This window comes from Cnephaeus nilssonii (assembly GCF_951640355.1).
Source record: "Cnephaeus nilssonii genome assembly, chromosome: 20".
Classification (NCBI taxonomy): Eukaryota; Metazoa; Chordata; class Mammalia; order Chiroptera; family Vespertilionidae; genus Cnephaeus; species Cnephaeus nilssonii.
The window spans coordinates 37671120-37698621 of NC_137091.1; the positions used below are offsets into that span (position 1 = coordinate 37671120).

The 27502-nt window shown below is 55.5% G+C and overlaps 3 protein-coding genes across 15 annotated transcripts; 2 read left to right on the top strand and 1 right to left on the bottom strand.

Moving 5' to 3' along the window:
* The first annotated feature begins 54 nt into the window (after nt 1-54).
* Nucleotides 55-2604, top strand: ZFP36 (ZFP36 ring finger protein). The gene is made up of 2 exons (XM_079800199.1): nt 55-187; nt 955-2604. Exons 1-2 carry the CDS (start codon nt 164-166, stop codon nt 1888-1890), a joined length of 960 nt encoding a protein of 319 aa, XP_079656325.1. The 5' UTR covers nt 55-163; the 3' UTR covers nt 1891-2604.
* Nucleotides 2605-7423: 4819 nt separating this feature from the next.
* Nucleotides 7424-19855, top strand: PLEKHG2 (pleckstrin homology and RhoGEF domain containing G2). 13 transcript variants are annotated; one of them, XM_079800431.1, is made up of 19 exons: nt 7424-7457; nt 9080-9209; nt 9987-10258; nt 10336-10436; nt 11228-11294; nt 11408-11454; nt 11651-11801; nt 12130-12267; nt 12439-12639; nt 13024-13116; nt 13205-13291; nt 13647-13701; nt 13771-13872; nt 13990-14037; nt 14117-14155; nt 14325-14341; nt 14500-14676; nt 14785-15712; nt 15794-19852. In XM_079800431.1, the coding sequence occupies exons 2-19, from the start codon at nt 9101-9103 to the stop codon at nt 17356-17358; spliced, it is 4197 nt and encodes a 1398-aa protein (XP_079656557.1). In that variant the 5' UTR covers nt 7424-7457; nt 9080-9100; the 3' UTR covers nt 17359-19852. The 13 variants fall into 13 exon arrangements, with proteins under 13 accessions (XP_079656557.1, XP_079656552.1, XP_079656556.1 ...); XM_079800426.1 differs by lacking the exon at nt 7424-7457 and adding an exon at nt 7573-7764 and having other exon boundaries at nt 9080-9167; nt 9990-10258; XM_079800430.1 differs by lacking the exon at nt 7424-7457 and adding an exon at nt 7573-7764 and having other exon boundaries at nt 15794-19851.
* A 2543-nt stretch (nt 19856-22398) lies between these two features.
* On the bottom strand, nt 22399-25178 carry RPS16 (ribosomal protein S16). The gene is made up of 5 exons (XM_079799549.1): nt 25018-25178; nt 24779-24880; nt 22889-22985; nt 22731-22778; nt 22399-22599 (listed from the first exon to the last, which is right to left on the bottom strand). The coding sequence occupies exons 1-5, from the start codon at nt 25063-25065 to the stop codon at nt 22454-22456; spliced, it is 441 nt and encodes a 146-aa protein (XP_079655675.1). The 5' UTR covers nt 25066-25178; the 3' UTR covers nt 22399-22453.
* Between the last annotated feature and the right edge of the window lie 2324 nt (nt 25179-27502).

A 27502-nucleotide genomic window follows, 5' to 3' on the forward strand; every position in this document is an offset into this window, starting at 1 on the left:
GCTGGGGGGTGCGCGTCCGGGAAGCGCCCCTCCTGGCCCCGCCCCCAGGGCCCGCCCCCGCCCCTGTGTCTATAAAACCACCCGCTCCACCGCCCCGCCGCAGCTTGGCTCCAGCGCTCCCACCTTCTCCCGGGCTTCCCGCAGATCTGCCTTCTGCGTCGCCATGAATCTCAGCGACCTCTACGAGGTGAGTCCCCGCCGACCGGCACCTTGGGGTCCCCGTGCCCAACTGGCTCCCTCCTCACACGAGGGCTCTCTGGCATCGCACACTCCGGCCCGGGACCCCCGGCTCTCTGCTCCAACTGGAGCTCCCTAGCGCCGCCCGGGGTCCTGCCTCCCTTCTCCGTGGGGTTCCCTGGAGGTGAAAAATGGAGCCTGCGACCTTCGGGTCTCGGCCCAAACATGGATAGGAGGGTGTCCCGTGGAGATGGAAAGCTGGAGGAGTTTTCTCCAACTACGACTGTCTAGAGGCGGAAATGGCCCCACACCTGGCTTCCCCCAAGTAGTTTCTTAGGGTGCGGTTTTACGCAGAGACGTTTTTGGGGGCTGGTATCTTGGGGTGAGAAAGGCGATTTATGAACCAGAGGACTTCTGGGATTCCAAAACCGAAGAGAACAGACTCCTGGGTTAACGTTGCCGGCCCCGCCGGTTGTGAAACTGGAGAACACGTAGCGCTGGGGGCAGAGACCCAGAGGCTCAAAATGGGTGAACAGTGGTGTGCCCTGAGTGGGGGAGCCGGGATTCCTGGGTCCCTCGAGATAGGCTTCTGTCCCGAAAAAAAACTCAGAACTTCTAATTTGGGATCCCCACAATCTCAAACCCATGGGTTTCTGCGGGCGGGTGGGGCTCAGGCCAGCAACCCACAAACTGGACTGGCAAGCTCTGAGGTGCCCGGCAGCTGGGGAGGGGCGCCCCTTGCATTGTCGGTGTTATAACCGAGCCTTGTTCCCACAGAGCCTCCTGTCGCTGAGCCCTGATCGGCCATCCAGCCAAGGAGATACGGAGTCCAGCCCAGGCGGGGTCTCTGTACTCTGGAGCTTCAGCTCATCGGACTCCAGTCCCGCTGGGGTCGCTGCCCGCCTGCCTGGCCGTTCCACCAGCCTGGTAGAGGGTCGAAGCTGTGGGTGGGTGCCCCCACCCCCAGGCTTCGCCCCCCTGGCTCCCCGCCCAGGCGCCGAGCTGTCTCCCTCACTTACTTCCACCCCCACCTCATCCCGATACAAGACCGAGCTCTGCCGCACCTTCTCAGAGAGTGGGCGCTGCCGCTATGGGGCCAAGTGCCAGTTCGCCCATGGCCTGGGCGAGTTGCGCCAAGCCAATCGCCACCCCAAGTACAAGACGGAACTCTGCCACAAGTTCTACCTCCAGGGCCGCTGCCCCTACGGCTCACGCTGCCACTTCATCCACAACCCCGGGGAAGACCTGGCCGCGCCGGGCCACCCTCACGTGCTGCGACAGAGCATCAGCTTTTCGGGCCTGCCCTCTGGCCGAAGATCCTCGCCGCCACCGGCAGGCCTGGCAGGCCCCTCCTTGTCCTCCTGCTCCTTCTCGCCCTCCAGCTCCCCACCACCACCACCTGGGGACCTTCCACTTTCACCCTCTGCCTTCTCTGCGGCCCCTGGGACTCCGGTGGCCCTAAGGGATCCCACCCCACCCTGTTGTCCCTCCTGCCGAAGGGCCACCCCTGGCAGCCTTTGGGGACCTGTGGGTGGCCTGGCGCGGAGCCCCTCTGCACATTCCCTGGGATCTGATCCCGACGATTATGCCAGCAGCGGCAGCAGCCTGGGAGGGTCTGACTCACCTGTCTTCGAGGCTGGAGTGTTTGGGCCACCCCAACCTATAGCCCCTCGGCGACTCCCCATCTTCAATCGAATCTCAGTGTCTGAGTGACAAGTGCCTGCCCAGTGCAGATCAGCTGGATCTCAAGGGGGGCCATTTCTCTTGTGCTGTGGGCTCCACAGAAGCCCTGGGGCTGTGGGGAACTGGGGAACTCCATCAAGTGGCCTCACTGCGTTCCAAATGCATTAACCTACGCCCCTGACCCTGTTCTGGGGCAGGTCCCCAGGGGGGGCAAGCTCAGTGTTCCTGGTGTTGGAGGATAGGAGTGTATTCTGGAGTCCCTTTTTTTTTTTTTTTTTTTTTTTTAAGATGTAGCAGATTTGAGGGTAGCAGTGAGCCCTCTCGACCCCACCTCCCCTTCCCAATGCTGTGAATAATAGGCCCCTACCGCCCCCTCCCGATTTTTCCTAGACCCCTGAGGTTCTGGTGTGACTGGTGGTGACTGGAGCCTTCCCCTTGAGGGTCAATCCTGGTGCTCAAATTTCCCTCCAAAAGCAAGTAGCCAAAGTCATTGCCAATCCCCTCTCCCCAGCCATTGGGCCCTTTATTTATGACGACTTTATTTATTCTAATAGATTTTATAGTATTTATATATATTGGGTCGTCTGCTTCCCTTATATTTTTCTTCCTCCTTTTTGTAATGTTGGAAACAATGGAATAATTATTATAAGTATGCTATAATATATTAAGTAATATATATTGCTAAAGTTTATTTTTGTGTCTTTTGGAATTTTTAAATAAAAGTCACCTGTGTGTAAACTCCAATCCTGGCTCTTCTGCGGTCTAGAGGCAGTGAGGAGTGGGGAGGATGGTGTGGCCCTGTTTTGAATCGGGGAGCGTCCGTCCATAGTTCCTCCGCTCTTACCTGGCAGGAAGTGATGTCACCTGGGCCAGCAGTTCACCTGAGAGGGCGGGGCCAGGTGAGGTCACCAGATAGAAACCGGGAGAGCCAGTTCCCGGGGCGTGGGGGACGCCGGCGCTCCCGTCGGGCCCGGCGCTCTGACCCAGCTCCCAGCCGGGGGCGGGTGGGGATGGGACGTTTCCGTCCAGGCTGGCGGAGCCGGGAGGGTGGGGCTGCGCTGGGAGAACGGAATGTGCCGGAGAGCCGGCGCGGGCGGGCGGGGGGCACTGACGTCTGGGGGTCCCCCGCCGAGCTTCCCAGGACCTAGGGGGCCGGGGGCCTCGGACGCTCCGATCTTGTGGGCGGCAGCACTAACTCTCAGGGCTCCCGCATCACAGCTGTGGAGGAAAAGGGGCCACACAACAAATCTGACGAGCTCAGGGCGGCCTGCACGGCAAACCTCACCAACGCAGAGACCTACAGAAACCCCGTGGGATGGTCTGAAATCAGGATAGGCCTGCGCTCCCTCCACGGAGCCAAACTGGCTAGGGCCTCCTTTTTTTTTTTTTTAATTTAAATTCCTTATTGTTTAAAGTATTCCATATGTTTCCTTTTTCCCCCTTTGACCTCTCCCCGGCCGCTCCCACCCTCCTACCCCTCCTTTGATTGTAATGTGTACGATGCAAATCTGCCGTTCTCTGGAGCCTTCTCTCAGTCAGTTGAGACTTTCCTTCCCAGCAATGGTCAGTTTGGCTCAAATAAACTAATAAGAATTCTTACAGGTTCAGTGAAATAAGCCAAACTGAGAGAGACAAATATCACATGATCTCACTTATTTGTGGACTCTAAAGAACAAAGGGGATTGACCAACAAAATAAGACCCGGAGCCAGGAGGCACGGACCAGCCTGACAGACCTCCACGTGGGGTTGGGGGGAGGAGAAGAGATAAGCCAAAGGATTTATATACTTATATGTATGGCCAAGGACACGGGCAATGGGGTGGTGAGGGCCTGGGGGCGGGGGTAGGGCCTGGGAGGGGGGGGTAGGGCCTGGGAGGGGGGAGTAGAGTCTGGGGGCAGGGGTAGGGCCTGGGAGGGGGGGAGTAGAGTCTGGGGGCAGGGGTAGGGCCTGGGAGGGGGGAGTAGAGTCTGGGGGCGGGGGTAGGGCCTGGGAGGGGGGGGTAGGATCTGGGGGCGGGGGGAGGGCCTGGGAGGGTAAGGCCTGGGAGGGTAGGGCCTGGGGGTAGAGGGTGATACCTGTAATACTAATACGATCAATAATAAAAACATTTTTCTAAAACTCTTACAGGTTTGGACGTTTCTTATGTGGACACAACACTTTGGAGTCTCACAGGTGGTCTCCGGCCACTCAGAACTCGAGGCCTGGCGTCTGGGCGCCTGCCCCAAGGGCGGGCTGGTGGCTTCTGGCTTTCGGGACCCTAGCGCTGCGGGGCTCCGCGCCTCGGCCGCCCGGGAGCGGGGAGGTCTGGGCTCCGGCGAAGCGCCGGGCCTGGGTGTCGGGTCACGTGCGCGTGGGGCCGGGGCACCCTCGGACCATACAAGGCAAGAGGCGGCGGGACCCACCCTGCGGCCGGGAGCCCGGAAGACGCTCCGCGTCAGGGGCCCCGCCCCCCCTTCCGCCGGGGCCCCGCCCTCTGGACCCCCTTCCTCTCCCCTCCCCCACCCGCTCCACTTCCCCCTGCCTCCGCTCCCCACCCTCACCCCTTCCTCCTCCCGCTCAGTCCCTCCTCTCCGTACCGACCAGTTCCGCCTCCCCCTCCCAGAGCCTCTAGTCTCCCCTCACCCTCTCAGCTCTCCTCTCTCCCCTCCTGTTCCCCTTTTAATACATCCTTTCCTTCCAGCTCCAAGCCCTTGCCCCTTACCCCCTCTTTTTTTCCCTTCAAGTGCCTCTCCTCTCCTTTCCCCCCACCCGCTCCACTCTTCCCCTCCCTCCCTGCTCTCCTCCGCTCCACCGCCCTTCCCCACGCCCTCCCCCAACCCTTCTTTTCTCCTCCTTCCTTCCCCTCCCTCCCTCCCCCCCAACCCCGTAGTATTCTTCCTCTCCTCCTCTCCTCCAACTCCTCCCCTCCCCTCCTCATGCTTCCTGGCCCTCTCACCCCTCCCTCCTTGGCCCTCTTCCCTTCCCCATGCACAGGCTCTGACCTTTGATCTTCTCTTCCTGGACACTGTTGTGGGAAAGGGCTCTGGCCCCCATACATTAAAAAAAGCATTCTCCTCTCCCTCTCCCTCTCCCTCTCCTTCTCCCTCTCCTTCTTCCTCTTTGAAATCAATTTTTTTTTAATTTTTTTTTTTGAAGTGTTGCCCTGGCCGGTGTGCTCAGTTGGTTGAGCGTCCTCATCCTCCCTATGCACGGAAAGATCCCTGGTTCCATACCCCGTCAGGTTACATACCCAGGTTGCAGGTTCAATACCCAGTCCGGTTACACAGAGGAGGCGACCGATCAATGTTTCTCTCACATAGATATTTTTCTCTCTCTCCCTCTCTCTAAAAAAAAAAAATTTTTTTTAAATCAATTAAAAAAAAACATTTTTTAAAAAGGGGGTTGGGAAAGATAGAAACCCAGAAACCTAAAGACATAGGGGAGGCAGAGAGGAAGAGCAAGGTTTGCAAAGACATTTACAGACACTGAAAGAATAAGAAACGTATCTCTGTTCAGTTTGCCCCTTCTCAAGAAAGAAATCATTTAAGAAAATGGCACCTATCCCTGGCTGGTATGCTCCAGTGGTTAGAGTGTTGGCCTGCGCACTGGACGATCCAGGATAGGTTCAGTCAAGGGCAAGTACCTGGGTTGCAGGTCCGATCCCAGCTCCCCTTGGGGGTGCAGTGGGATGTGGCCAATTGGTGTGTCAAATTGATGTTTCTCTCCTCTCCCCCCCCCCACCCCCCACTTGCTCTAAAAGTCAATGGAAAAAATATCCTTATTACTCAGATGAGGATAAAAAAAAAAAAAAAAGCACCTACCACCAACTACCAGTGCCAAACACCTGGTCATCCCCTTGACTCCTCTCTCAAACCCACATCCCAGTCCAACAGCAATCCTCTTTGATTCACCTAAACCTACAATCCATCCTCCTGGCTCTTCCTCTGTTCTCAACCTGGTTCTATCCAGCATCATCTCCCACCTGAACCATCGCTGCAGCCCCTCCCTAGTTTCCTGCCTCAGACCTCTGCCCTCAGTCTCTCCCCACTGCCCCTACCAGACAACCAAAGGGAACCTGTCATGACACCTGAGTCAGATCACATAAAAGCCAAAGTCCTAAGTTCTTAACCAGCTTCCATGGACTGATTTTATCTCTGGTCAGTCTTGCTACAGCCACACTGGCTTCTTAACTGCTCCACCAATAAGTAGTGTATTTGACATGCTTCAGCCACCGGGCCTTTGTGCTGTCTGTGCCCGCCGCCTGGAATACTCCTCTGGGTATTCATATGCTCACTCCCAACTTTCAGGTCTCTGCTCAAATGTCTCCTCAGTGAGAGGTCCCTGACCACTCTTACTGTAACCCACACCCCACCTCCCATTCCACCATCCTCCTTACCTTGCTCAACTTTTCCCATGACATTTATCACCACCTAACATAAGAAATGTATTTAGCACATCCCTGGTGGGGGGTGTGCAGGAGGCGGCTGGTCGATGTTTCTCTCTCATCAATGTTTCTAGCTCTCTATCCCTCTCCCTTCCTCTCTGTAAAAAAATCAATAAAATATATTTTTTAAAAAGAGAAAGAAATGTATTTAGTTCCTATGTTTATAGGAATCTGCCTTCCCCGCTAGAATGTCAAGTCCTCAGGGACAGGGACTTAGCCTTGTTCACTGCAGTATCATTCATGTCTAAACCCTAAACAGGAGTTGGCCACATAGTGGATGTTTGCTATTTGTTGAGAAAAAAAGCAAATCGATTCAGAAACGGGGAGGGGAAAAGAGTTAAAACTTCAAGACACACAAGAAAAAAAAATGATGTTAACTAAAGTTATCATGATAATCATCTCACATTTTATACATAAGTATGTTGTAGACCTTGGACTAATACAGTACAATGTTATATGGTAATTGTATCTAAGTGAAACTGGAGAAAATCCAAGACAGAGAAAGTTGGGGAAAGAGGCAGTGCCCTATACATACATAGTTTGCGGTAGGACCCACTGCGTGATACACAGGTCTTAACGGAGACCTGCAGATCCTGTGAAATGTGCAGGCATCTAAAGGGCGATACCGCCCTCTAGTGGCCAATACAAACGGCACCTCCCCATTCTGCAGAACACGCCTTAACAACCCATGATCACCAGAATCCCTGGAGTTTTTCCAGCCCGAAAATCGAAATGTTCATTCCTCTAAGTGATACAGATTTCTAAAACGCTTAAGATTTACAAAAAGCTGAGGAGGGAAAACCAAAAGTGCTCCAGGTGAGGATCGAACTCACAACCTCGGCATCGCTCGCTCCGCACTGTCTTATAAGTACCGCGCGCTAACCGATTGCGCCACTGGAGCTCCGGCCGCACCCTTTCGCCGTGGGGTCCTTCAGTGATTCTCGGCCACATGACCTCCCTGGACCGCTATGTTTTGTACTGTATATGCAGATGTACATTTTTTTGGGTTGGTCGATAGGGGAAAGTGTGTGACCAGCTCCTGATTCTCACGCCTGGAAGGAAGGTCCTTGCAGAAAAAAGGAAAAGTCCCAGAGGCGTTTGGAATGTGGGAGAGAATGTAGCCTGCCTTGGTTGGACTCGCCTTCTCCTGAATATTCAGAACCTAAAGAGAAGGTGTGTTAACCCTTCCCCGGCAGGCCGACCGGAAGCCGGCCCCTCCGCGCCCCCACCCCCACCCCCCGCAGGCGGGAACAGGATGTGAGCCCAGGCGGCTAGGGGGGAGGGGAAGCCCAAGGCGACCGTCCCCAGCCCCACAGCTGGGACCCGAGTCTCCCACTGTCGAAGTGACGCTGCCACCGCTGCTGCTTTAGACCCGTGAAGCCCATTCTGGACCCCTTAGGCTCCAGAGTCGCGAGCTCGGGGGTCCCTGGTCACTGCACCGGGTCGAGAGAGACCCCGAAGCACAGGCTTCCGCGTGCAGGTTAGAGGACTTCCAGATACCCACCCAGGTGCCCAGCGCCTCCTCCCTGGAGGAGCCCCGAGTCCGGGACAGCAGCCCCCGCGACCCTGGAGGGCGAGCTTCTTGCATCCCAGTTGGAAGAATGTAGGATCCCTGATCGGAGATCCCGCCCCGGGGTTCCCAGAAACCTGAGCCCAATACTCCCGAGGTGGGAAGAACTTGGGTTGTGGACTGCTAGCGCCCCAGCCAGTTTGTTTTGGGCACTACTTCAAGGGCACCCAGGAGTTTGGGACTCGCCTGCACTCCAGCCTCGGGGTGGTTTAATTCCTGCTCCTAGAGTTAGGGGAACTCTGGAATCCGTGCCGCCCACCGCCCTATCTAGAAGTCTCAGGAGTTTGGGTCCCGAGCGTCCCCTTATGAGACTCAAGATTCAGGCTCCCAGCATCCTCCCTTTAGAAGACCAAGAAATTCGGACCCCGGCACCCCATGTCTCCAAGAGACCTCGGATTCTGGTCCCCGGAGCCTGAGAGCCCGAAGTTTACACCCCTGGCTTGCAGAGGGATCCAGGGGCCCAGGACTCGGCCCTGCGCCTCCCCAGGGACCAAGCTATGGGTCAGATAGGAGCTGGGCTGCCTGGGCTCGGGGCCGGAGACTCCCTGGGAGGTGAGGGGGGGGGGAGGCGAGAGGCCCCGAAGGGCTGGGGGAGGGGGCGGTGCCTCTGCAGCTAAACAATGAGGGGGCGTGCCGGCGGGGCGCGAGCGGAGGCGCCGGCGGGAGTTGGGGGCTTGCGGGGTGTGGGAAGGCGTAGGGTTCGGAGAGCCAGATCGCCGAGTGAATGGCCGGAGGGGTGGGGGGTGGAGGGGATACCCAGGCCTCAGGGCCTGCGCCCCAGCTCGCCGCTCTCGGTTGGGGGAGGGAGCCGTCTGCTGGACCCTGGCATCCGGTCCCTCGGCCTTCTCCGCCCTCCCCTGGGATCCCGCGGCCTCCCGCCCACGGCTTTTCCCAGCCCTGCCCCTCGCCCTCGGCTGCAGCCCGAGCCCAACCGTTCCCAGGATCCCTGAGCCTCCGGCCCCAGACAGACCAGACTCCTGGCTTCAGCGACTCTTCTGCTGTCTTCACTCTTCTTTGTCTCTGCCTTCCCATCTTTTTCCTCTATGTTCTCTCTCCTTGCCCCCCTCTTTCTATCATCTTGCCTCTGTCTGCCCCATGAGTTACTGCTCCCAGGGGCCCCTCCCTGGATTTAGACCGCACTCCTAATTCTCAGCCCCCCAAACTGTGAGTGTGGGCCACTGGAGGCCTGTGACGCCTGGATATCAAAGAAGGGGTCTTTCTGCAGAAGCCGCTGAGCCACGCAGCCATGCCAGAGGGAGCCCGTGGACGGAGCCCGTCCAAACCCAGCCCTCGCCTTAGCCCCCGCCACAGAGGTGACGTGTGTGACTGTGCAACTGTGTGTGAGACTCCGACAGGTGAGCATGCAAGGGAGGGGCAGAGCCTGCTGGGCATTCATTCCTTTATTCCAGACACGCTGCAGCCCTCCGGCGGGCCCAGTGTTGGGCAATGCTGGCCACACAGGGTGACCAGAATAGCCCCAGTCCTGCCCGCACAGAGCTCCAAGTCTGGTGGGACTGACAGTCCGTAGTGGGTATCTCAGGACAGAGTGATCACAGCCAGCATGGGGGGGGGGGGGGGGCACAGGGCTGTGGGAACCTAGTCTGGGAAGTCAGAGGAGGCTTCTGGGGGAGGGGACATCTAAACTGAGAATAGAAAGATTAGGAGGAACGAGCTGAGAAAGGCAAGGAAGAGTATCCCATGCAGAGGAAGCCGTGTGTGCAAAGGCCCAGAGGTAAGCGGAGGCTGCTTGTTTAAGAGACGGAAAGAAGCCGCGTGTGACTGGCATCTGGAGTGTGAGGAGCGGCCTGGCTGTGGCAAGAGAGCAGACTGGAATGGTCTCTGATGGCCACCTTGCATAGGGGCCTTTGGACCGGAGGAGTTTGGACTTAGTCCTGAGGGCCTCAAGGGGTTGTACTCATGGGAGTGCCTGGGTCAGGCAGCAAACTGATAGAGACATCCAGGCCAGAAGCCCGAGAGGACCCTGGCGGGAGACAGGAATGGATGGAGGCAGCACAGCAGGAAGAGGAGGAGAGAGCCTTGGGAAAGGCATTGACTAAATGTGTGGGAGCACGAGGGCGGAGAGCACTCGCTCAGCTGGGGAGACACCCTAACCTCCTGTTCCACACCCCCAGCAGCCTCCGCAGCCCCTGCCATGGCCTCCCTTCGAGGTTCTGGGAGCTCCACATCCTTGAGCACCGTGGGCTCTGAGGGGGACCTGGCCCCGGGGCCCACCCCTGCCTGCTTAGCCTCCAGACCGGAGCCCCTTCCAGGGCCCCCCATCCGCCTGCATCTGTCGCCAGTGGGGACCCCCGGTTTGGCGAAACCCTCGATGCTGGAGCGCGTGGCCCGTGAGATCGTGGAGACAGAGCGGGCCTACGTCCGGGACCTCCGCAGCATTGTGGAGGTGAGGCAGGAGGGCACCTGAGGTCAACGGGGACCCAGCCCAGCCCTTTGCCCTAGTAACCCCGGTCATCCCCGCAGGACTACCTGGGCCCCCTGCTGGACGGCGGGGTCCTGGGGCTGAGCACGGAGCAGGTGGGCACGCTGTTTGCAAACATTGAGGACATCTACGAGTTCAGCAGGTCAGGGGCTAATGGGCCAGGAGAGGGGGGCTCGGTGTCGAAACATTGGGCAGGGATCTTGATGGGGAGGGGGGAGCCTGAGCATCCGGATGAGGTCCCAGTCCAAATAAGGGGACGGGTCCAGGCATCTGGATGGAGCTTAGCAATGTGTCAGACTTGGGAGAACGCTGTCTAAGGCCCAGGTGGAGCCTGGAGATCATGACATTTGTGTCCTGGGAACCTCTCAGTCCCGGACAAGCCAGGAGGGTTGGTCCTCAGTGAGGAGGACGCTAGATTTCAAGAACCAGGAGATCATGCGGTTATTACTTTTTAAATTGAGAGAGAGAGAGAGAGAAATACCTATTTGTTGTTCCATTTATTCATGCTGCTTGTATGTGCCCCAACCGGGGATCACACCGAATGCTCTAACCAGCTGCAATATCCGGCCCGGGCTGAGATCATAACATTGTTGCAGGAGGTCTGAGAGTCGTGACAAGATCTCAGGATCACAACGGAAACTTAAGATTATCACAGCTCTGAATGTTAGGACACTGTTCTCCCTGGGTCATGACACGAGACACCCAGGCTCCAGCCAGCTGTGACAAGATTTCAGGCCGAGGAATGTGATTCAGTCCCTGGAAGTCTGAGCAGGTTGTGATGTTCCATGTAGGGATCAGAGGGCTCTTCCTCTGGACATGACATCCCCCGGAGAGATCCAGGCCGCACCGAGCCCCCACCAGGCCTCGCGGACGGAGCCCTCCCTTGGGAGGGCCTGGGGGCCGGGCGGTCTCTCACCCTCCCTCTCCCCCCAGCCAGCTCCTGGAGGACCTGGAGGGCAGCAGCAGTGCCGGGGGCATCGCAGAGTGCTTCGTGCAGAGGGTGAGTCGGGGCGCCAGGGCTCAATCTGGACTGGTGCCTGGGTAAGGGAGGAGCAAGCCTGCGCTGGGGGGGTCATGGGGAGTCTGAGGTGCCGATTCCCCCGTCACCCGCAGAGTGAAGATTTTGACATCTACACGTTGTACTGCATGAACTACCCGAGGTGAGGGGTCCCAGGTTGTGCCCCGGAGCTGTGGTGCCAGCCAACCTCCCTCCACTCAGCCCATCTAACTCCTACCCCTGCCAGACCGTGACAGTAACTGAACTCTCCCTCACCTGCCCTTGACCCCTGCCTGCCCCCACCCCTCCCACCTCTGCCCCCCAGAGATGCCCTCCCTTGACCTGTCCTGCGCCCTCAGCTCCCTAGCCCTGCTCCGGGACCTGTCGCTGTCTCCACCAGCGGCCCTCTGGCTGCAGGAGCGCCAGGCCCAGCTCCGCCACTCGCTGCCCCTGCAGAGCTTCCTGCTGAAGCCTGTTCAGCGCATCCTCAAGTACCATCTGTTGCTGCAGGTTTGCTGTGGCCCTGGAGGGTCTGCTTGGGGGGGGCCAGGTCCTGCCCATGGGCCACTGGGTGCATCTGGAGGGACGAACTGGGCAAGGCCTGGGGAGGCATTTGATCCCTACAGACTGTGCCAGCGCTTGGGGGGAGGGTCTTGCTGGCAATGGGGACTGGCATCAACTGATTCCACTCTCTGTCTCTTCCTGTTTGTCTCTCTCCACCTCTGGATCTCCATCTCTGCCCCTGCCTTTATATATATCTCTCTGTCTCTATTATTATCATTCTTTCTCTTCCTCGGTTACTATTCCCCTCCCTGGGTGCCCGGTGACTGCCTGGCAGGAGCTGGGCAAGCACTGGGTTGAGGGCCCGGGCACCGGGGGCCGCGAGATGGTGGAGGAGGCCATCGTGTCCATGACGGCAGTTGCCTGGTACATTAACGACATGAAGCGCAAGCAGGAGCACGCCGCGCGCCTCCAGGTGACTGCAGGGTGGGCTGGGTGGGAGGAGTGGCATGAGGGCCTTGGTGGGGATGGTCAGTGCTTCCCAGGTGGCCTCGGGGGGTTGTTTAGCCCCCCTCCCCCGTGCCGGCATGTGTGTGCCTCCCGTGACGTGTTTCTGTGTCCCGTGTCCCTGGTGGGGTCCTGGCAGGAGGTGCAGCGGCATCTGGGTGGCTGGACCGGCCCGGAGCTCAGTGCTTTCGGGGAGCTGGTGCTGGAAGGTTCATTCCGAGGTGGCGGAGGGGGCGGCCCCCGACTTCGAGGGGGTGAGCGGCTGCTCTTCCTGTTCTCACGGATGCTGCTCGTGGCCAAACGCCGGGGGCCTGAATACACCTACAAGGGTCACATCTTTGTGAGTTACCTGCGGACTATATTCTACATACCGATGCCTGTATCCCTAAAGGGGTGGCCGGGGCAGGGTCTGCAAGGGGGGACAGCCAGGGCCACGTTTTCTTGAGTCTGAGGGTGGGGGCGGGTGTAATAAGGATGGGGGGAGGCCTGGATTTGCACCAGACACGTGTCTTCACGGGGGAAGCACGTCTTGATCCAGACGAGGGTAGGGAGGGCTGGTGAGGGAGAGCAGAGCCCAGCCTGGAGGAGAGGATCAGCAGGGAAAGGGGGACCCCATACAGCCATCCAGGGCACATATTTCTAGAGGGTAAGAACCCAAATGCAGGGGCCACATTGCTGAGTCCAAGGGCTCTGAGCCTGCCGCCCTCTCTGCTCCCCTATTCAGTGCTGCAACCTGAGTGTGAGCGAGAGTCCTCGTGACCCTCTCGGGTTCAAGGTGGCCGATTTGACCATTCCCAAGCACAGGCACCTGCTCCAGGTGAGGAGAACGGGGCTGGGTGGGCAGGGTCCCCTCCAGCTCACAGACCGCACACCTGACTTCCCACTCCACCCCCACCTCCCGCCAGGCCAAGAACCAAGAAGAGAAGAGGCTGTGGATTCACTGTCTCCAGCGCCTCTTCTTTGAGAACCACCCCGCCTCTATCCCCGCCAAGGTACCGCTCCCGCCACAGCTGGGCGCTGTCGGAGGGTCAGAGACTCTGGCCCCCTGTAGTTCGGGAAGACACGGAGTGCAGGGGACTCTCTGAAAACGTGATGGTTAAATGGCGGACAGGCTGCCTGGGTGTGACTTTCAGCTCCACCATGTCCCAGCTTTGTGACTTTGGGCAACCTCTCTGACCTCAGCTTCCTCACCAGGAGGAATAATAGCACCAGCCTCGTAGGGTTGTGGTGCGGGATGATTGTCAGCCGTCACGTGACATGCCTGTCATGTAGCAGTACTCGCTAAAGGGACTACGACTCGGGTGCTCAGGAGACCGGCTCCTCAACCCTCATCCTTGTGTCTTTCAGGCAAAACAAGTTCTCCTTGAAAACAGCCTGCACTGTGAGCTGGGGCCTTGGGTTGGTAGGTATGGAAGTGGAGGGCTTACTTCCAAGAAAAGGTAGATTCTTAGCCCCAGATCTCTCCCCACAGGTGCTCCTAAAAGTAAGCCTATCCCAGAGCCAGTGACTCCCCTCCTTGGGTCGCCCCAACCTCGAGATGCTAGAAGTTTCACCCCTGGACGAAGGAACACAGGTAAAGAAGAGTCCCACCCTCTTCTCCCCCGGGACTCAGGAATGTACCCCCAGCCCTTTCCCCCCTAGAAGCCTGGGGTTGGGCTCATACCGAGTTTCCAATCCGCCTCTCCCACAGCTCCGTCTCCTGGCCCCTGCACTGCCCGGCGTGGCCGTAGACAGTCCGGTGAGTTGATTCCACTGAGAGGTTCACTAGGGGTCGGGGTGGGAGTTAGGCCCCTGACATCAGTGTGTCCTCTCCCCAGAGCCAGTGAAGGACCCTTATGTCATGTTTCCACAGAATGGTAAGTGACTGCCCAGCCCAGCCAGGTCCAGCCCGGTCTGTCTGTCTGTCTGTCTCTTCCCATGGGGTGGCCAGTGCTTATGGGGGAGGGGTGATAGGGGCAGCTCATCAATGATAAGGAATAAACTTATTCCTACATCTCACTTTTTTTCTCTTTTCTCCTTTCCCAGATAAGCCTAGACTCAAGGTAAGAAATCTCCTGGGATGGAGTCTGGGGACCCAGAATCAAGAATCTGATAGTGGCGGGAGCTTGAGTTATCAACTGGGTCTGAATGAGAAGGGGACTGGGAAGAAGGGGCGCTGAGGGCTCTGGGTGCTTGCCCTCCATTCTTTCCTTCCTCGTAGCATGCTGGCAGTGAGGGGGAGCTCTACCCCCCGTTAGAGCCTCAGCCATCGGGTCCAGCTTCTGGACCTCCTGAGGACTTGGAAGACACTGGACCCCCCACGCTGGACCCCTCTGGGACCTCAATCACTGAAGAAATCCTGGAACTGCTGAACCAGAGAGGCCTCCGGGATGCAGGGGTGAGCTGGGCGTCCCATCAGAGTGTCCCTGGGGCTCTCCGCTTGGGCAGGCGCAGACCGGGCACCGGGGCAGCCCACGCACCTCGATACCGTTGGTCTCTTCCCCAGTGCCCACTACAGCCACCTCCCCACGACATTCCCACGTTCCCTGGAGACTCCCAAGTGCCACGTGATGGCGAAAGTCTCACATTCCCAGCCCTGGCCAGCCGGGACTCTTCAGAAGAGGAGGACGAAGAGCTGGAGATGGACGAACGGGGCCCTTCCCCACTCCACGTCCTGGAGGGACTCGAAAGTTCCGGTGCAGCTGAAGTTCCCGACATTCCTGGCCTTACCAAAAATCCTGCCGTGCCCACCATCCCTGAAATGTCTAGCCTTTCTGAAATCCCTCCAATGCCCTGCCTTCCCAGTCTCTCTGACATTTCCAGTGTTTTTGAAATGCCCTGCCTTCCAGTCATACCTAGTGTCCCCGACATTCCTGGTCTTTCCAGCCCTCCCGCCCTCCCCTGTGACTCTTGGCTGCCCGGCCCTCTGCAGGAGCCAGATGAGGCTCTAGCCACCAGGAGAGAACGGTTCTCTGGAGACCGTGCTGGGAAACTGGGAGAGCCCTCCCCAGACGGCAGGGCAGGGCAGGCAAGGGAGGAGGACGATGGGGTATCGTTTCCAGATTTCCAGCCCCAGGATGGCACCCAGGATCACGGGTTCCAGGATGAGCTGGGATTCCGCTCCTGCTCAGAAATCCGGAGTGCCTGGCAGGCGCTGGAGCAGGGGCAGTTGGCCCGGCCAGGTTTCCCAGAACCGCTGCTGATTCTGGAAGATTCAGATCTGCGTAGAGGGAGTGTGAGTGGAAAGCCTGGAGCCCCCGGTACAGAGCGGGCCGCATCCCGAGTGCGGGAGTTGGCCCGGCTTTACAGCGAGCGGATCCAGCAGATGCAGCGGGCTGAGACTCGGGCGTCGGCCAATGCTCCCCGCCGCAGGCCACGGGCTCTCGCCAAACTCCAAGTGTCCCACTGCCTGCCCCAGGAGCAGGCCGAGCCAGGTGAGGCCCAGGTATGTGGCTGCAGGGGCAGCCCATGCTGGAATGCAGTACCTGACTCAGTCCTCCTTTCTTTTGCTACAGGGCCCCTGCCTGCATTTGGACACGTGCTGGTATGTGAACTGGCCTTCCCGCTGACTTTGGCCCAGGAATCTGTCCCTCTGGGCCCTGCTGCCCAGGTTCAAGCTGCTGCACCCCTGTCTAAGCAGGGAGGCTGCCTGCGTGGCCAGGGTCTAGATGTCTCCAGTTTGCCTGAGCAAGACCATCAGGGCACCCAGATTCCGGATGCTACCACTTTGCCTGAGCAAGGCCTCTGGAACATCCAGATTCCAGCCACCACACCTTTTCCCAAGCAGGAAGGCCCAGGTGTCCAGGTTCCAGCTATTACATCTCTACCTGATCAAGAAGGCCACCTGGAAATGCAAGTTTCAGTGGCCACTCCTTCGCCTGCGCATAGAGGCCACGGGAATAGACAGCTTCCGGCTACCACCTTTCTCCCTCAGCAAGAGTGTCAGATGGACATCCAAGTTCCAACCACCCCAGCTTTGCTGAGGCAGGGAAGTTGTCCTCGTGTCCCAGGTTTAGCCATTTCTCCGATGCCCAAGCCAGAAGACGACCGAGACTGCCCAAGTCCAGCCAACAGCCCATTAACTAAGCAGGGAGGTTTCGGGGATGTTCGGTCCCCAGCCACGGACTGCAGCCAAGCCATTGACCCTTTGCTTCTGCATGGAAGCAGCCTGGACCACCAGATCCCAGCCAACACCCCACTGCCCTCGGAACCCGACCTCCCAGACATTCAGGTTCTGGATACCTCACCTTTGCCTGTATATGGAAGCCGCCTAGACCATCAAATCCCAGCCAATGCTCCGTCGTCTTTGCCCCAGGATCTCCCAGACATTCAGGCTCCAGCTGCCATCACCGTGCCCCAGCCACAAGGCCTCATGGACACACGGGTCCAAGCACTCCCTCCTTTGCCCAAGCAGGGAGGCCTGCCCGACGTCCAGGGTGCCACTGCTGTCCCTTTGCTCCAGGAGCAAAGCTTCACAGACCTCCAGGTCCCCAAACCTACACCTTTGTCGGAGCAAAAGAGCCTCCCAGACATCCATTGTACAGCTGCCACTCCTCTGCCTGAGCAAGGAGGCTCATGGGACATTCAGGGCCTGTCACCCACCCCAGTGCAGACCACTGTGGCTTTGTCAAAACCAGAAGGCCACCCTGTCTCTCCTGTTGCCAGGTCAGAGTCTTCAGACTTGACTCCACCCCACAGTCCCTCACCCCCAACCCGTCAGCTCCTGGGTCCCAACGCAGCCGCTCTCTCAAGATACCTGGCAGCCTCATACATCAGCCAGAGCCTAGCTCGGAGGCAGGGGCCTGGGGGAGAGGCCCCCCAAGCTTTCCGGGGTTCCTGGTCCTCTTCTGCCCCCACATCACGGGCACCTTCACCGCCGCCCCAGCCCCAACCCCCACCACCTCCAGCCAGGAGGCTCAGCTATGCCACCACAGTCAACATCCACGTCGGGGGTGGTGGGCGGCTACGGCCAGCCAAGGCCCAGGTCAGGTTGAACCACCCTGCTCTATTAGCTTCCGCCCAGGAACCTGCGGGCTTTCCCAGAGCCCAGGGGGCTCCTGATGCCCCTTTCCACATGTGAGCCAGGATATCGGGCTTCTTACAAAGCAAGGACTTCAACCAAACGCCACGGACTCTCAGAACTTCACCTAGAAGTCCAGACACTGAAGACAAGTCTGAAATTGCTGCGGCTTTCCGACTTCTGGGACTGCTTTGGCAAGTGGTCCTTACAACTTACCTTGATTAACTCAGCAGGGATGGGGGTCGGGATTTCATTAATATTCTGTTCATTAATATTATGAAATCATGTCTCTTTTCCCATTCTGGAGATAGTGGGGGATAACAGAAGACGGCGATGAGTGGGAAGGTCTGTCACAGTACAACTCAGTGGTTCTGAAAATTGGGGGAGTCTCAAACTCTTTCAAGAATTGCTGGAACCTGGACTCATTACAATTTGGTGTGTGATTTCACAGGGTTTATGAACTGCTTTATGGCCATCCAGAAAAGCCACGAAGCTCTGTTCCAAGTACAAATTCATTCCCTTAGCAGTTTATCCAGTCCGTGTGTCCCATCATCACCCACTTACCTCATCTGCTCGGCCACCTTTACATCTATCCATGCAGCTGTCTTTCCATTTATTTCATCCATCTTTCAATCCATCATCCCACCCATATGCCTTGATTTATTCAACCATCTCTATTCATCCATCATCCTACCCACCCATCTAGCATTCATTCTTCCATTAATCCATTGATCCGTCTGTCATCCCACCTGTTCATCTTTTCCACCCAACCCTCTCCATAGTTCCATCTCTATCTGTTCAACCATACATCTTATTCACACAACCATCTCCGAACCCATCAACCATCTCAACCACTGTCCATCCTTCATTGGATTCTGCTGGGTCTTGGTACTACAGAACTTCAAAGACAGTTCCATGCTAACACCAAATTGGATCAGGTTTGAGATTCTGAGAAAAGTTTGGCCCCCATCTGTCCGATTTCTCCTGGCAAACACTCCCACCTTCATGAATATTCTGGTTCTTGTGCTCACCCACACATAATCAGACCCTCTTTCCCCCTTCTCTAGTTTGAGACCTCTTCAGTGCCTTAGTGTGCCTCCTCACCCCCCAAAAATTCAGGTTACAGAGACAAAGGCTTTTTCCCAAAAAAGGATTTTATTTATTGATTGATTTTAGAGAGGAAGGGGAAGAGAGTGAAACATCAATTTGTTGTTCCACTTATTTATGCATTAATTGGTTGATTCTTGTATGTGCCCTGACTGGGGATCGAACCTGCAACCTTGGCATATGGAGACAACATTCTAACCAACTGAGCTACCTGTCCAGGGCCAAAGGATCCTTTTTGCCCTCCCAGCTGCAGCATGCCCTGTGAGAAGCATAACCTAATCAATCGTTGGTAACATTAGCTTTTTTAATTGAACATTTACCCTCTTGTGCTTTTGCACATCTTATTTAACCTTTCTTGTAATTTTCTGAGGCACCAGTGTCAATGTAATCTCTCTCTGAGCCTGGGTTTTCTCAGGTATAATGAGGACAATAGTATCCCATCTTGTAGGGGTCTTGTAGGGTCATTGTAAAGATTCAGTGAAGGAGCCCTGGCCAGTGTGATGCACTGGTTAGAGCATCAGCCTGCCCACCGAAGGATCACAGGGTTGATTCCTGGTCAAGGGCACATACCTGGATTGCAGGTTTGATCCCCGGATCCCTGACCCCAGTTGGGGTGCAGGAGGGAGACAACTAATTAATTGATGTTTCTCTCCCCTCCTCCTTTCCCTCCCTTCCACTCTTTCTAAAAATGGGAAAAATAACCTGAGGTGAGGACTAACAACAACAACCAAGATTCCGTGAAGGTATCTTCAGTTCCCCCGTGTGTCTGAGCCTCTGACTCATGGCACATTATTCAAATCACAGATGTCCCAGGACCTGGTCCCAGCCTATAGAATCAGAACCTCCAGGACAGGAGCCTAGAAGTCTGAAGTTTCAGCAATCAACTAACAGCAAAAAAGGCTGAGATTTATCGAATCCTAATGGCATACCATGGGCATTAGTCACTTCATATGAACTCATTCACTGTGAGTCCTCACAACAGCCCTAAAAGGCAAGTGAGGACTTTAATCCCCACTTTAGAGATGAGGCTAAAGAGGCAGATTGAGTAAGGAACTTGCCCAGTCACACAGGCAAGGGGCAGAGCTGGGACTCCATTTCCTGCAGCTCAACCGAGTCCATACTCGTGAGTACCTATCCTGTGTCAGACACGGTTTTTGCCACTGGGGGCACAATGAGGAACACTTCCCCCCACCACACCCCCAACTTGAGGCACAGTCCAGTACTCCAAGGGTCCTAGGCGATAAGGTAGCCAGGACAAGGCCTGGCTTAATAAATGTTAGCTGCTGGCTTCTATTCAGTTGAGCCGTTACCATGCCCTCCACCGGGGCCTGGGCCTGCTCTGCTGCAGCCTCCCCAAGGTCAGGACCCAGGCTGGCCCTCCTCTCAGCCCCAGCTGCACATTCCCAGCCACCCCCAGCTGCACATTCCCAGCTGAAGGAAAGTTCACAGCCTGACTTGGGCTCCCAGCAGCGCCGGAATTCCCGGTATTTGGGGAGGCGTCAGGGAGGGAGAAAAGGCTGTCTACTCTAAGGCCTGGCGCAGGGAAAGAGAGGCAAGTGCCTTCAGCTCCTCCAGATGCATCCCAGCTGTGCCTCTGGGAGGCAGCCAGGAGCCTCAATGAGGTGGAGTGGGGGGGGTGGGGGGGCGGGGAGGATATCTCTGGATCCTGTGGGAAAACCACCAGCACCAGGCTTGCCTTAGTCCCTCCTGGTCCCTGCCCCTAAATTCCATTCCTCCTGCCTGCCCAATTATATTTGCTTCATAGCCCAGCTCTGAAGACTCAGGAATATAGTTTGCCTGTTGTAAGCCGATTTTAGAGCTTCTGCAAAATCAGGCTCAGAAAGGGAAGAGCGGGGGTTTGGCTGAGTAGTTGAGCATCAACCTATGAATCAGGAGATCACGGTTCAATTCCCAGTCCGGGCATGTCTGTGATGCAGCTCGATCCCCAGTGTGGGGTGTATATGAGGCAGCTGATCAATGAATGATTCTCTCATCATTGATGTTTCTATTTCTCCCTCTCTGAAATCAATACAAATATATTCTTTTTTAAAAAGGGAAAGGTGGGGGCTAGCCGGTTTGGCTCAGTGGATAGAGCAGTGCCCTGCGGACTGAAGGGTCCCGTGTTCGATTCTGGTCAAGGCATGTATCTCAGTTGCAGGCTCGAGCCCTGACGCGCCGGGAAGCATGCGAGGGTCAACCCCCTCCCCTCCCACTCTCTAAAAATCAGTGGAAAAATATCCTCTGAGGATTACCAAGAAACAAAGGAGTGGGGTTTGGCTGCTGCTTTCCTCGGGATACTGCAGTCTTCCTTGGGAGCATTAGGTTAATGCCAGTCAACTGAAGTTAACCCAAGTGAACTCCAGCTGCCATGCAAAAGCTTGCTGAGCTGCCTTTTGCCACTGGGCTCATTTTCTCATGTGTGACACAGCGCAATGCATTCCTCAAATACCACCGTTAGAACGGCCTCCAGTCTTCAGTACAGTAACGTGCTGTATAGGTTTGCAGCCTAGGAGCTGTAGGAAATTGCCACCTCACAATATGCCTATTTGGCATGAGGATTATTTTAGGCTGGTTAATTTTAAGAAAAAGCAGACATGGGAGCTCTGAAAACCAAATAGAGGTTACCCTTTGTAGGACATTTACTTTCGTAAATGGGAAATCTCCATTGGTAACAGGTCTCCCTCACTGTACCAAGAGGGTGATGACCTTACTTAGAAACTCACGATAAGGACTTAACACCCTTACCCTTGTTCACTGTGCTTTTCCTGGTGATCTACAACTGACCCCTCCCCACCCCCAACCCGTGTCTTCAATCTTCAACTGAAGGTATCTAAGGTGGCTTCAACTATATTACAAGGACTACCTCATAACAGAATTTTATAGGACCACCAACTTAGTGGGGTTGATTGAGCACCAATTAGGTGCCAGGTGAAACATCTTCACAACCATTTTGATGAATTATTGTTTTCCTGGGCCTCTTCCTTATATACAGGAGAAATACATTTTCCTCCTGTTATTTTATTATGGCAATGTCAGCCAAGAACCCAGAAGGGTAGAGGAAAAATTATTTTTCCTTCCCTACAGAATAGGCTGTACCACCTAGGTTTGTGTCAAGTACACTGTTTGCACACAAAAAAAAACACCTACCAATGCATTTCTCAGAGAATATCCCCATTGTTAGGCGGTTGCATGACTGTATTCATTCCCTATCAGCTGTACATATACATGCACCATCCCACAGAATTTTCTTTTTGACAATGGAAGTGTTCTATCACGTTGTAGCCCAATGGTAGGAAGTTACTACTGAGAGTAACTGGGACTTACTTTTCCCCGGGAGGCAGTATTGACACCGTGGTTGAAGCCAGATGACGCCCCTGTGGGGTTTAGGGCCCTTGCCCCCAGATCACAATCTTATCTAAGCTACAGATATTAAAATCCCTGCCCTATCTGGTTTGGCTCAGTGGATAGAGGGTTAGCCTGCCAACTGAACGGTTCCTGTCAAGGGCACATGCCCAGGTTGTGGGCTCAATCCCCAGTTGGGGGTGTGCAGGAGGCAGCTCATCAATGATTCTCTCTCCCTTCCTCTCTAAAATCAATAAAAATATATTAAAATTCCTTTCCCAGTCCAGCCATGCCCTTAGTTCCTGACTTCAGACTCCACCCAGGTTGTCTTTCTTTGTATTCAAGATTGAAGTATGTATTTCCCCTGCTCTTTCCTGAGGTGCTAACCAGCAGCAAAAGAATTGAAATAAAGACAAACACATGAAATCCTACACAACCAATGGCCCCAAACCTCCCCATCTCAGCTGTGTCCGCACACTCCACTCCACTGGGGTGCAGGGAAAGAGGCCAGGTCTGCTCCCACCTACCTTCCCACCCATCCACACCAGAGTGGTGGCTTATGGAAGGGCTTAAAATCCAGACTGGCAGTGGGCTTGGGGTGTTTCCTGTATTTCTTTTAGCCAAAGACTACCACAAAAGATAGCACAATCCTTGAAACCTTAAATCCCACGACCATTGTTTATTAGAAAGGTGAACCCAGATGAGCTCATCGGTAAGATTTCTGGTAGCGAGCACGGGCACCAGGACCACCAAACTTTTTGGATTCACAGCGACGGGGATCTGCTACCAGCAGGGTCCGGTCATACTGGATAAGGATGTCTTTGATTTCCTTCTTAGAAGCTTCATCCACATCTGGGGATAAGAAGTGGGATAAAGATTTAGATGACCACAGAAGCATACACCTACTCTCTGGAGCTAAATGCCAGAGCTGGTACTTGACTTGCACCCATCCCAACGCCGATGGGAAGGACCCACTCACTCACATTTCTGGTAGTAGGCCACCAGGGCTTTGGAAATGGACTGACGGATTGCTGTGAAAAAAACACACAAAATAAGACACATTAGTTTTAAGAAGACCCAGGAGTAGGATCTCGCTCTCAGAGCCACCTCCCACCCATGTTGCCCAGGTCCTGGGATTTACCATAAATCTGGGCCACATGACCGCCACCCTTCACACGGACTCGGATGTCCACGCCAGCAAATCGCTCCTTCCCAAGAAGCAGAACAGGTTCCAGCAGCTGGAGGAACAGGGGGGCATGATAGGATTTTAGACCACAATCTGGGCAACTGAGCCACCTCACTGAGCATCCTTCTCTCTCTTCAAGTAGCTTCTACCACCACTGGCCTCAAAGTGCTAGTGGGCGAGGGAGGGTTGAGCTAGCACCACAGCCAGGAGCAGGGAGGAATGGAAGACCAGTGAGATTGTTCAAAGCAACCTAAGCAGGCAACCTCCCTGCATCTCAGATCCCTCATCTCAGACTTCTGACTTAGCTCAATAAGGAAACCGTTGCAGCTACCAAAGCTGCCTCAAACAGCAAAAGGCACTCTTGGGCTACATCAGGTGCCTTTTCTGGGTTCCCCACCTGAGTTTTCCATCCTCCCTTTGAGCCTTACAGATTCCCAGAGAAATTACAACCACACTATAACCTGTGACACACCCTCATTTTGCCAGGTATAAGTCTCTTGCATGTGCTTGGACACATTTATTTTACCTACTTTAGGTCTCAGATCACAGGTCTCCCTTCAAACCACCCCCCATCCTGCCCTGACCCACTCAGATGCCAGAATCCTCGTCTGAGTTCCCCCATCCCAGCTCCAATTACTCTGGGAGTGTCTGATATTAGGTCCATTCTATTTCCCCCAGTAGACTGGCAGCCCTTTGAGGGCAGAGCCTGGGCCTTCTGGATCACCGTTATCCCCAGCACCTGGTTACCTCTCACAGGCTGTGCACAAAAAGCCTTCAAATAAACTGTCAAAGAGTAAACCCACAATATGTAATGTCTGCTATTCCAAGGATCTTATACCCTACCTCTAAATTCTAACTAACCCCGAAATGTGGGTGTTATTCTTTACATTTAAAAGTAATAGACTTTATATAAGTACCACGGCCTGGGTGAGTCAATTTTGAAGAAGTGGCGTTAGAAGAAGTTTAAAAAATTTGGCTCTCAAAAGAAATTTCAATCGTTGTACTGTTGATATTTGGCTCTGTTGACTAATGAGTTTGCCGACCACTGTTCTAATTTATCCTCACAACAGCCCTTGAAGGTAGAAATTATCCCCATTTTACAGATGATGAACTCAACCAAGGAAGAGAAGTCATTTGCCTCAACATAGGCTATCAGAGACAGAAATCACACGCCAATATCAAAGAAACTGAGGCCCAAACAAAGAGAAGCCCCTCCTCAGCCAAGCAAAATAAACCCAAATTCCATTCCTGTTCTTTTAAATCTTACTGAGTTCCTACAAAGTCCAGAGGAGTGGAAACTGTTATCCCTCATTAACTAATTGCAAGAAATCATGTAAAAAAAAACTCTGGTAATGCTCTTGTCTCTTGTCATCTGGTCCCCAATTGAGTGGGCTTCCAAATATCCGTTTTCAAAGCATCTTCTCAATCTTCAACATTCACTTTTTTATTGAACTTATTGGGGTAATATCGGTTAATAAAATTGTTTCAGGTGTACAATTCTATGATATGCCATCTCTACATGATACTGTGTGTTCACCACCCCACGTCAGGTCTCCTTGCATCACTATTTATCCTCCCTTTACCCTCTTCTACCTCCCCCCATCCTTCCCCTCTCAACGTTCATGTTTTCACTCACTTTAAGCTTTTATCACATTTTCTGTACTCCCAAAACCCACCACCATCGCCAAATACCCCATTTTTCTGATCCCAATTCAGCTTCTAAACATCCCTGTTGATACCAGATTCCTCAGCTTCCAAGATCATCGAACTCCAGGAACCTGCTTATTTCAACATCTCTGTCCCAGTCCTCCATTCAACCCAAACGCCCGTCTTCAGCGCCAGCACCTTGTATTGAAGCGTGCGCGGCTCGATCATCTCCAGGGGCCGTCCGTTCACCTTTATGAGGCCGTTGCCCCGCTTGCAGTGCGCCACGGCTGTGGCCGTCTTCTGCAGAAAGCGAGGGAGAGAGACGAGGGCCACGTGAGACCAGGGTTCCGGCTCCCACGTAGGCCCCAGAAACCTGCCCATCGACCTCTTCCAGACCCCGGCTTCCCCCGACCCCTCCCACCTGGCGCCCGGCTCACCTTGCGTCCGAAGACCTGCACAGACTGCAGAGGACCCTTGGATGGCATGACTGCGGGCGTACACCAGAGATGCTCACCGCGCGGCGCCGACACCGGAAAAGGGAAACGCAAGGCCACACCGGTGGCTTTACAGGGTGTGCGCAGGCGCTTTGAGCACAGCGTCGCGACGGGAAGAAGCTTTACGGCTGCTGAGGTAGCCAGAGGGCAGGACTTCCGCTTGGCGGCAGGATGGCGGATCCCAAGACCGGTGGGCGGGACCCGGAGTGGAAGGGGCGGGGCCTGAAGGGTGTAGCGCGGCCAAAGAAGGGGGAGGAGCTCACGCCGTTCTCCACATCGTCAGCCCTCATTGGCCACAGCCGGTTCTCATTTGCATCCGGTCTTTACTAACCTCCTTCCTACCCCAGCCAACACCGACCCTAAGCCCCCAATAAAGGGGCCTTTCTTAACCCCTCATCACCCGCAGACTTCCTCCCCCATCCTCCTCCGCCAGAATCTTCCCTCCGGAACCGACAAGTCCGGCAGGATTCCCAGATTCAGGATTCAGAGTCCTCCTACGCCCTGGAGCCCACCTTCTTGGAGAGTCCCCTCCCCGAGTCCTTTTCCTCCTAGAGTCCCCTCCCCTGGAACCCACCCTTCACCAGGGTCTTCTCTTTCCAGAATCCTCTCAGAAGTCCACTCCCGTATCTGCCTCTTGGGGTCCCTCACTCTGGGTTCCTTTCCCTTAATCTCCCTCCACTCAAGGGCTTTCTCCCCAATCGTTCCCCCCACAATCTTCTCAGAACCAACTACCCCTAGCACCCCCTCCTCCGGAATCTCCCTTTCCCCCTAATACACCTTTTCTAGAACCACCCCCTTTCACAAAAATCTCCCTTTCCCCCTAATACACCTTTTCTAGAACCACCTCCTTTCACAAAATCTTCCTTTCTTTCGGAGCCCTCTCCCTCAAAATCGACCATCCTTAAGAATTTCTTTCCCTTCAGAGCCTCCTTTCCCCAGCAACTGACGTCCTTGGAATTCCTCTCCCAGAATCCTCCATTCCTTAGAGACCTGCCTCCAGAATCTCCCTCTCCGGCTCCTTACCTGGAATCCCTACTGTATCCCCCCCCCCCCCCCCATCATCTCCGCCTTCTCTGCCCCCAGGCCCCTCTCCGCAGAATGCCTCCCTGCCCCCACCCCATCCCCTCTGAGCCACCTCAGGAGTGCCTTGTTCCCCCCACTCAGGATGCTCCCTTCCCAGCCAGGAGGCTCCTCTTTAGGCTGCAGGAGGGAGCCCACTGTTGCCTCAGTTTCTCTGGCAGCTCTGGGTCTGGGGGCCAAGGTTCACAGGGGTGTGGTAATTCACCTTTTGCCTGGAGGCCTGAGCGGAGGAGGAGGTGGGTGGGCCTAGCTTCCAGCTCCAAAAGGGTGAGAGAGCCAGAGGGAAAGGGGGAGGGAGGGAGGGAGCGCCCACGGCATCACCTGGAGGGACAACAGCCCAAGAGAGAGACAGGCACACGTGGAGCAGAAAGACAAAGGGGCCAAGGGAGAAGAGGAGGAGAAAGGAGAGACACCAGTCGGTCAGAAAATACAAGCCACAGAGATTCAGAGACAGAGGCCAAACCCTCAGAGAAAGAGACAGACAGGGACAGGCAGGCACAGAGATCCAAGAAACGTGGGGCAAGTAGAAGTAGAAAGGAGAGCAAAGACCCCCGTCACGCACCTTCAGACGCTGATAAGGCCTAGCACGGTGTCGCCCAATGAGAAGACGGGCCACAGGCTGCACACACACCACCTGCTACTATCTTATGGGCCCTTTTGGGAGAGGAGGAGGCTTCCAAACTCTCCAGGCTGATCCTCATGTACTAATCAAGCCTCCTATCTGCCTGGCTGGGGGGGTGGGGGGGCGGTCAGTAAGCCCCCCTGACTTAGGCCCTCTCTACGCTAGAGTCACAATCTCCCCTGCCTCTTGGAGAGCGTTCCCTGAGCATCTGTGGACTGAGTGGAGCTGGACAGGGAGGGAATGGGGCCATTCCCTTCACCCCCTCCAGTCTGCCAACTTGCTCCCTCTCTCTGTACCTCTTGCTTCCAGGACCCTGGGCCACTGGGCCAAGGGACCAGAGAAAGCCTGGGGGTAGGCAGGGTGCCCATGTGGCCTCTCGGATCATTCTCCTGCTGGTAAGGCCTTCCGGGGGCTCAGTACCACCCCTCTGTCCTCGGGAGCCTTTCTACTTCCTGGTTACCATCATGAAGATGCTGGTGAGGAGCAGGAGGGGAGAGTCAGCAGGCAGGGGCAGGGAGGGGAAGCAGGGGCATGTTTGAGGAAGGTCAGGCTCTCCCGCTCCAAGATCTCATTCTCCTTCCTACCCCAAAATTGTAGGGGAACAAAAATGATGGCAGGCTCTACACCCCAGATGATCTCTTGGTGAGTATTTCATTAGCTTCTTAGTGAAGTTGGAAGTTTAGGAAGAATCCACTAGGCTTGGAAAACATGACTGTTAGCAGCAGA

Coding starts and splice junctions, on each gene's coding strand:
- ZFP36 (XM_079800199.1), top strand. CDS start 164: ATGAATCTCAGCGACCTCTACGAG. Junction 188..954: donor ATCTCAGCGACCTCTACGAG/GTGAGTCCCCGC, acceptor TTGTTCCCACAG/AGCCTCCTGTCGCTGAGCCC.
- RPS16 (XM_079799549.1), bottom strand. CDS start 25,065: ATGCCATCCAAGGGTCCTCTGCAGTCTGTGCAGGTCTTCGGACGCAAG. Junction 24,881..25,017: donor TGCAGGTCTTCGGACGCAAG/GTGAGCCGGGCG, acceptor CGCTTTCTGCAG/AAGACGGCCACAGCCGTGGC. Junction 22,779..22,888: donor TCATGTGGCCCAGATTTATG/GTAAATCCCAGG, acceptor TTTTTTTCACAG/CAATCCGTCAGTCCATTTCC.
- PLEKHG2 (XM_079800431.1), top strand. CDS start 9,101: ATGCCAGAGGGAGCCCGTGGACGGAGCCCGTCCAAACCCAGCCCTCGC. Junction 11,295..11,407: donor CAGAGTGCTTCGTGCAGAGG/GTGAGTCGGGGC, acceptor CGTCACCCGCAG/AGTGAAGATTTTGACATCTA. Junction 13,292..13,646: donor CCGCCTCTATCCCCGCCAAG/GTACCGCTCCCG, acceptor TGTGTCTTTCAG/GCAAAACAAGTTCTCCTTGA.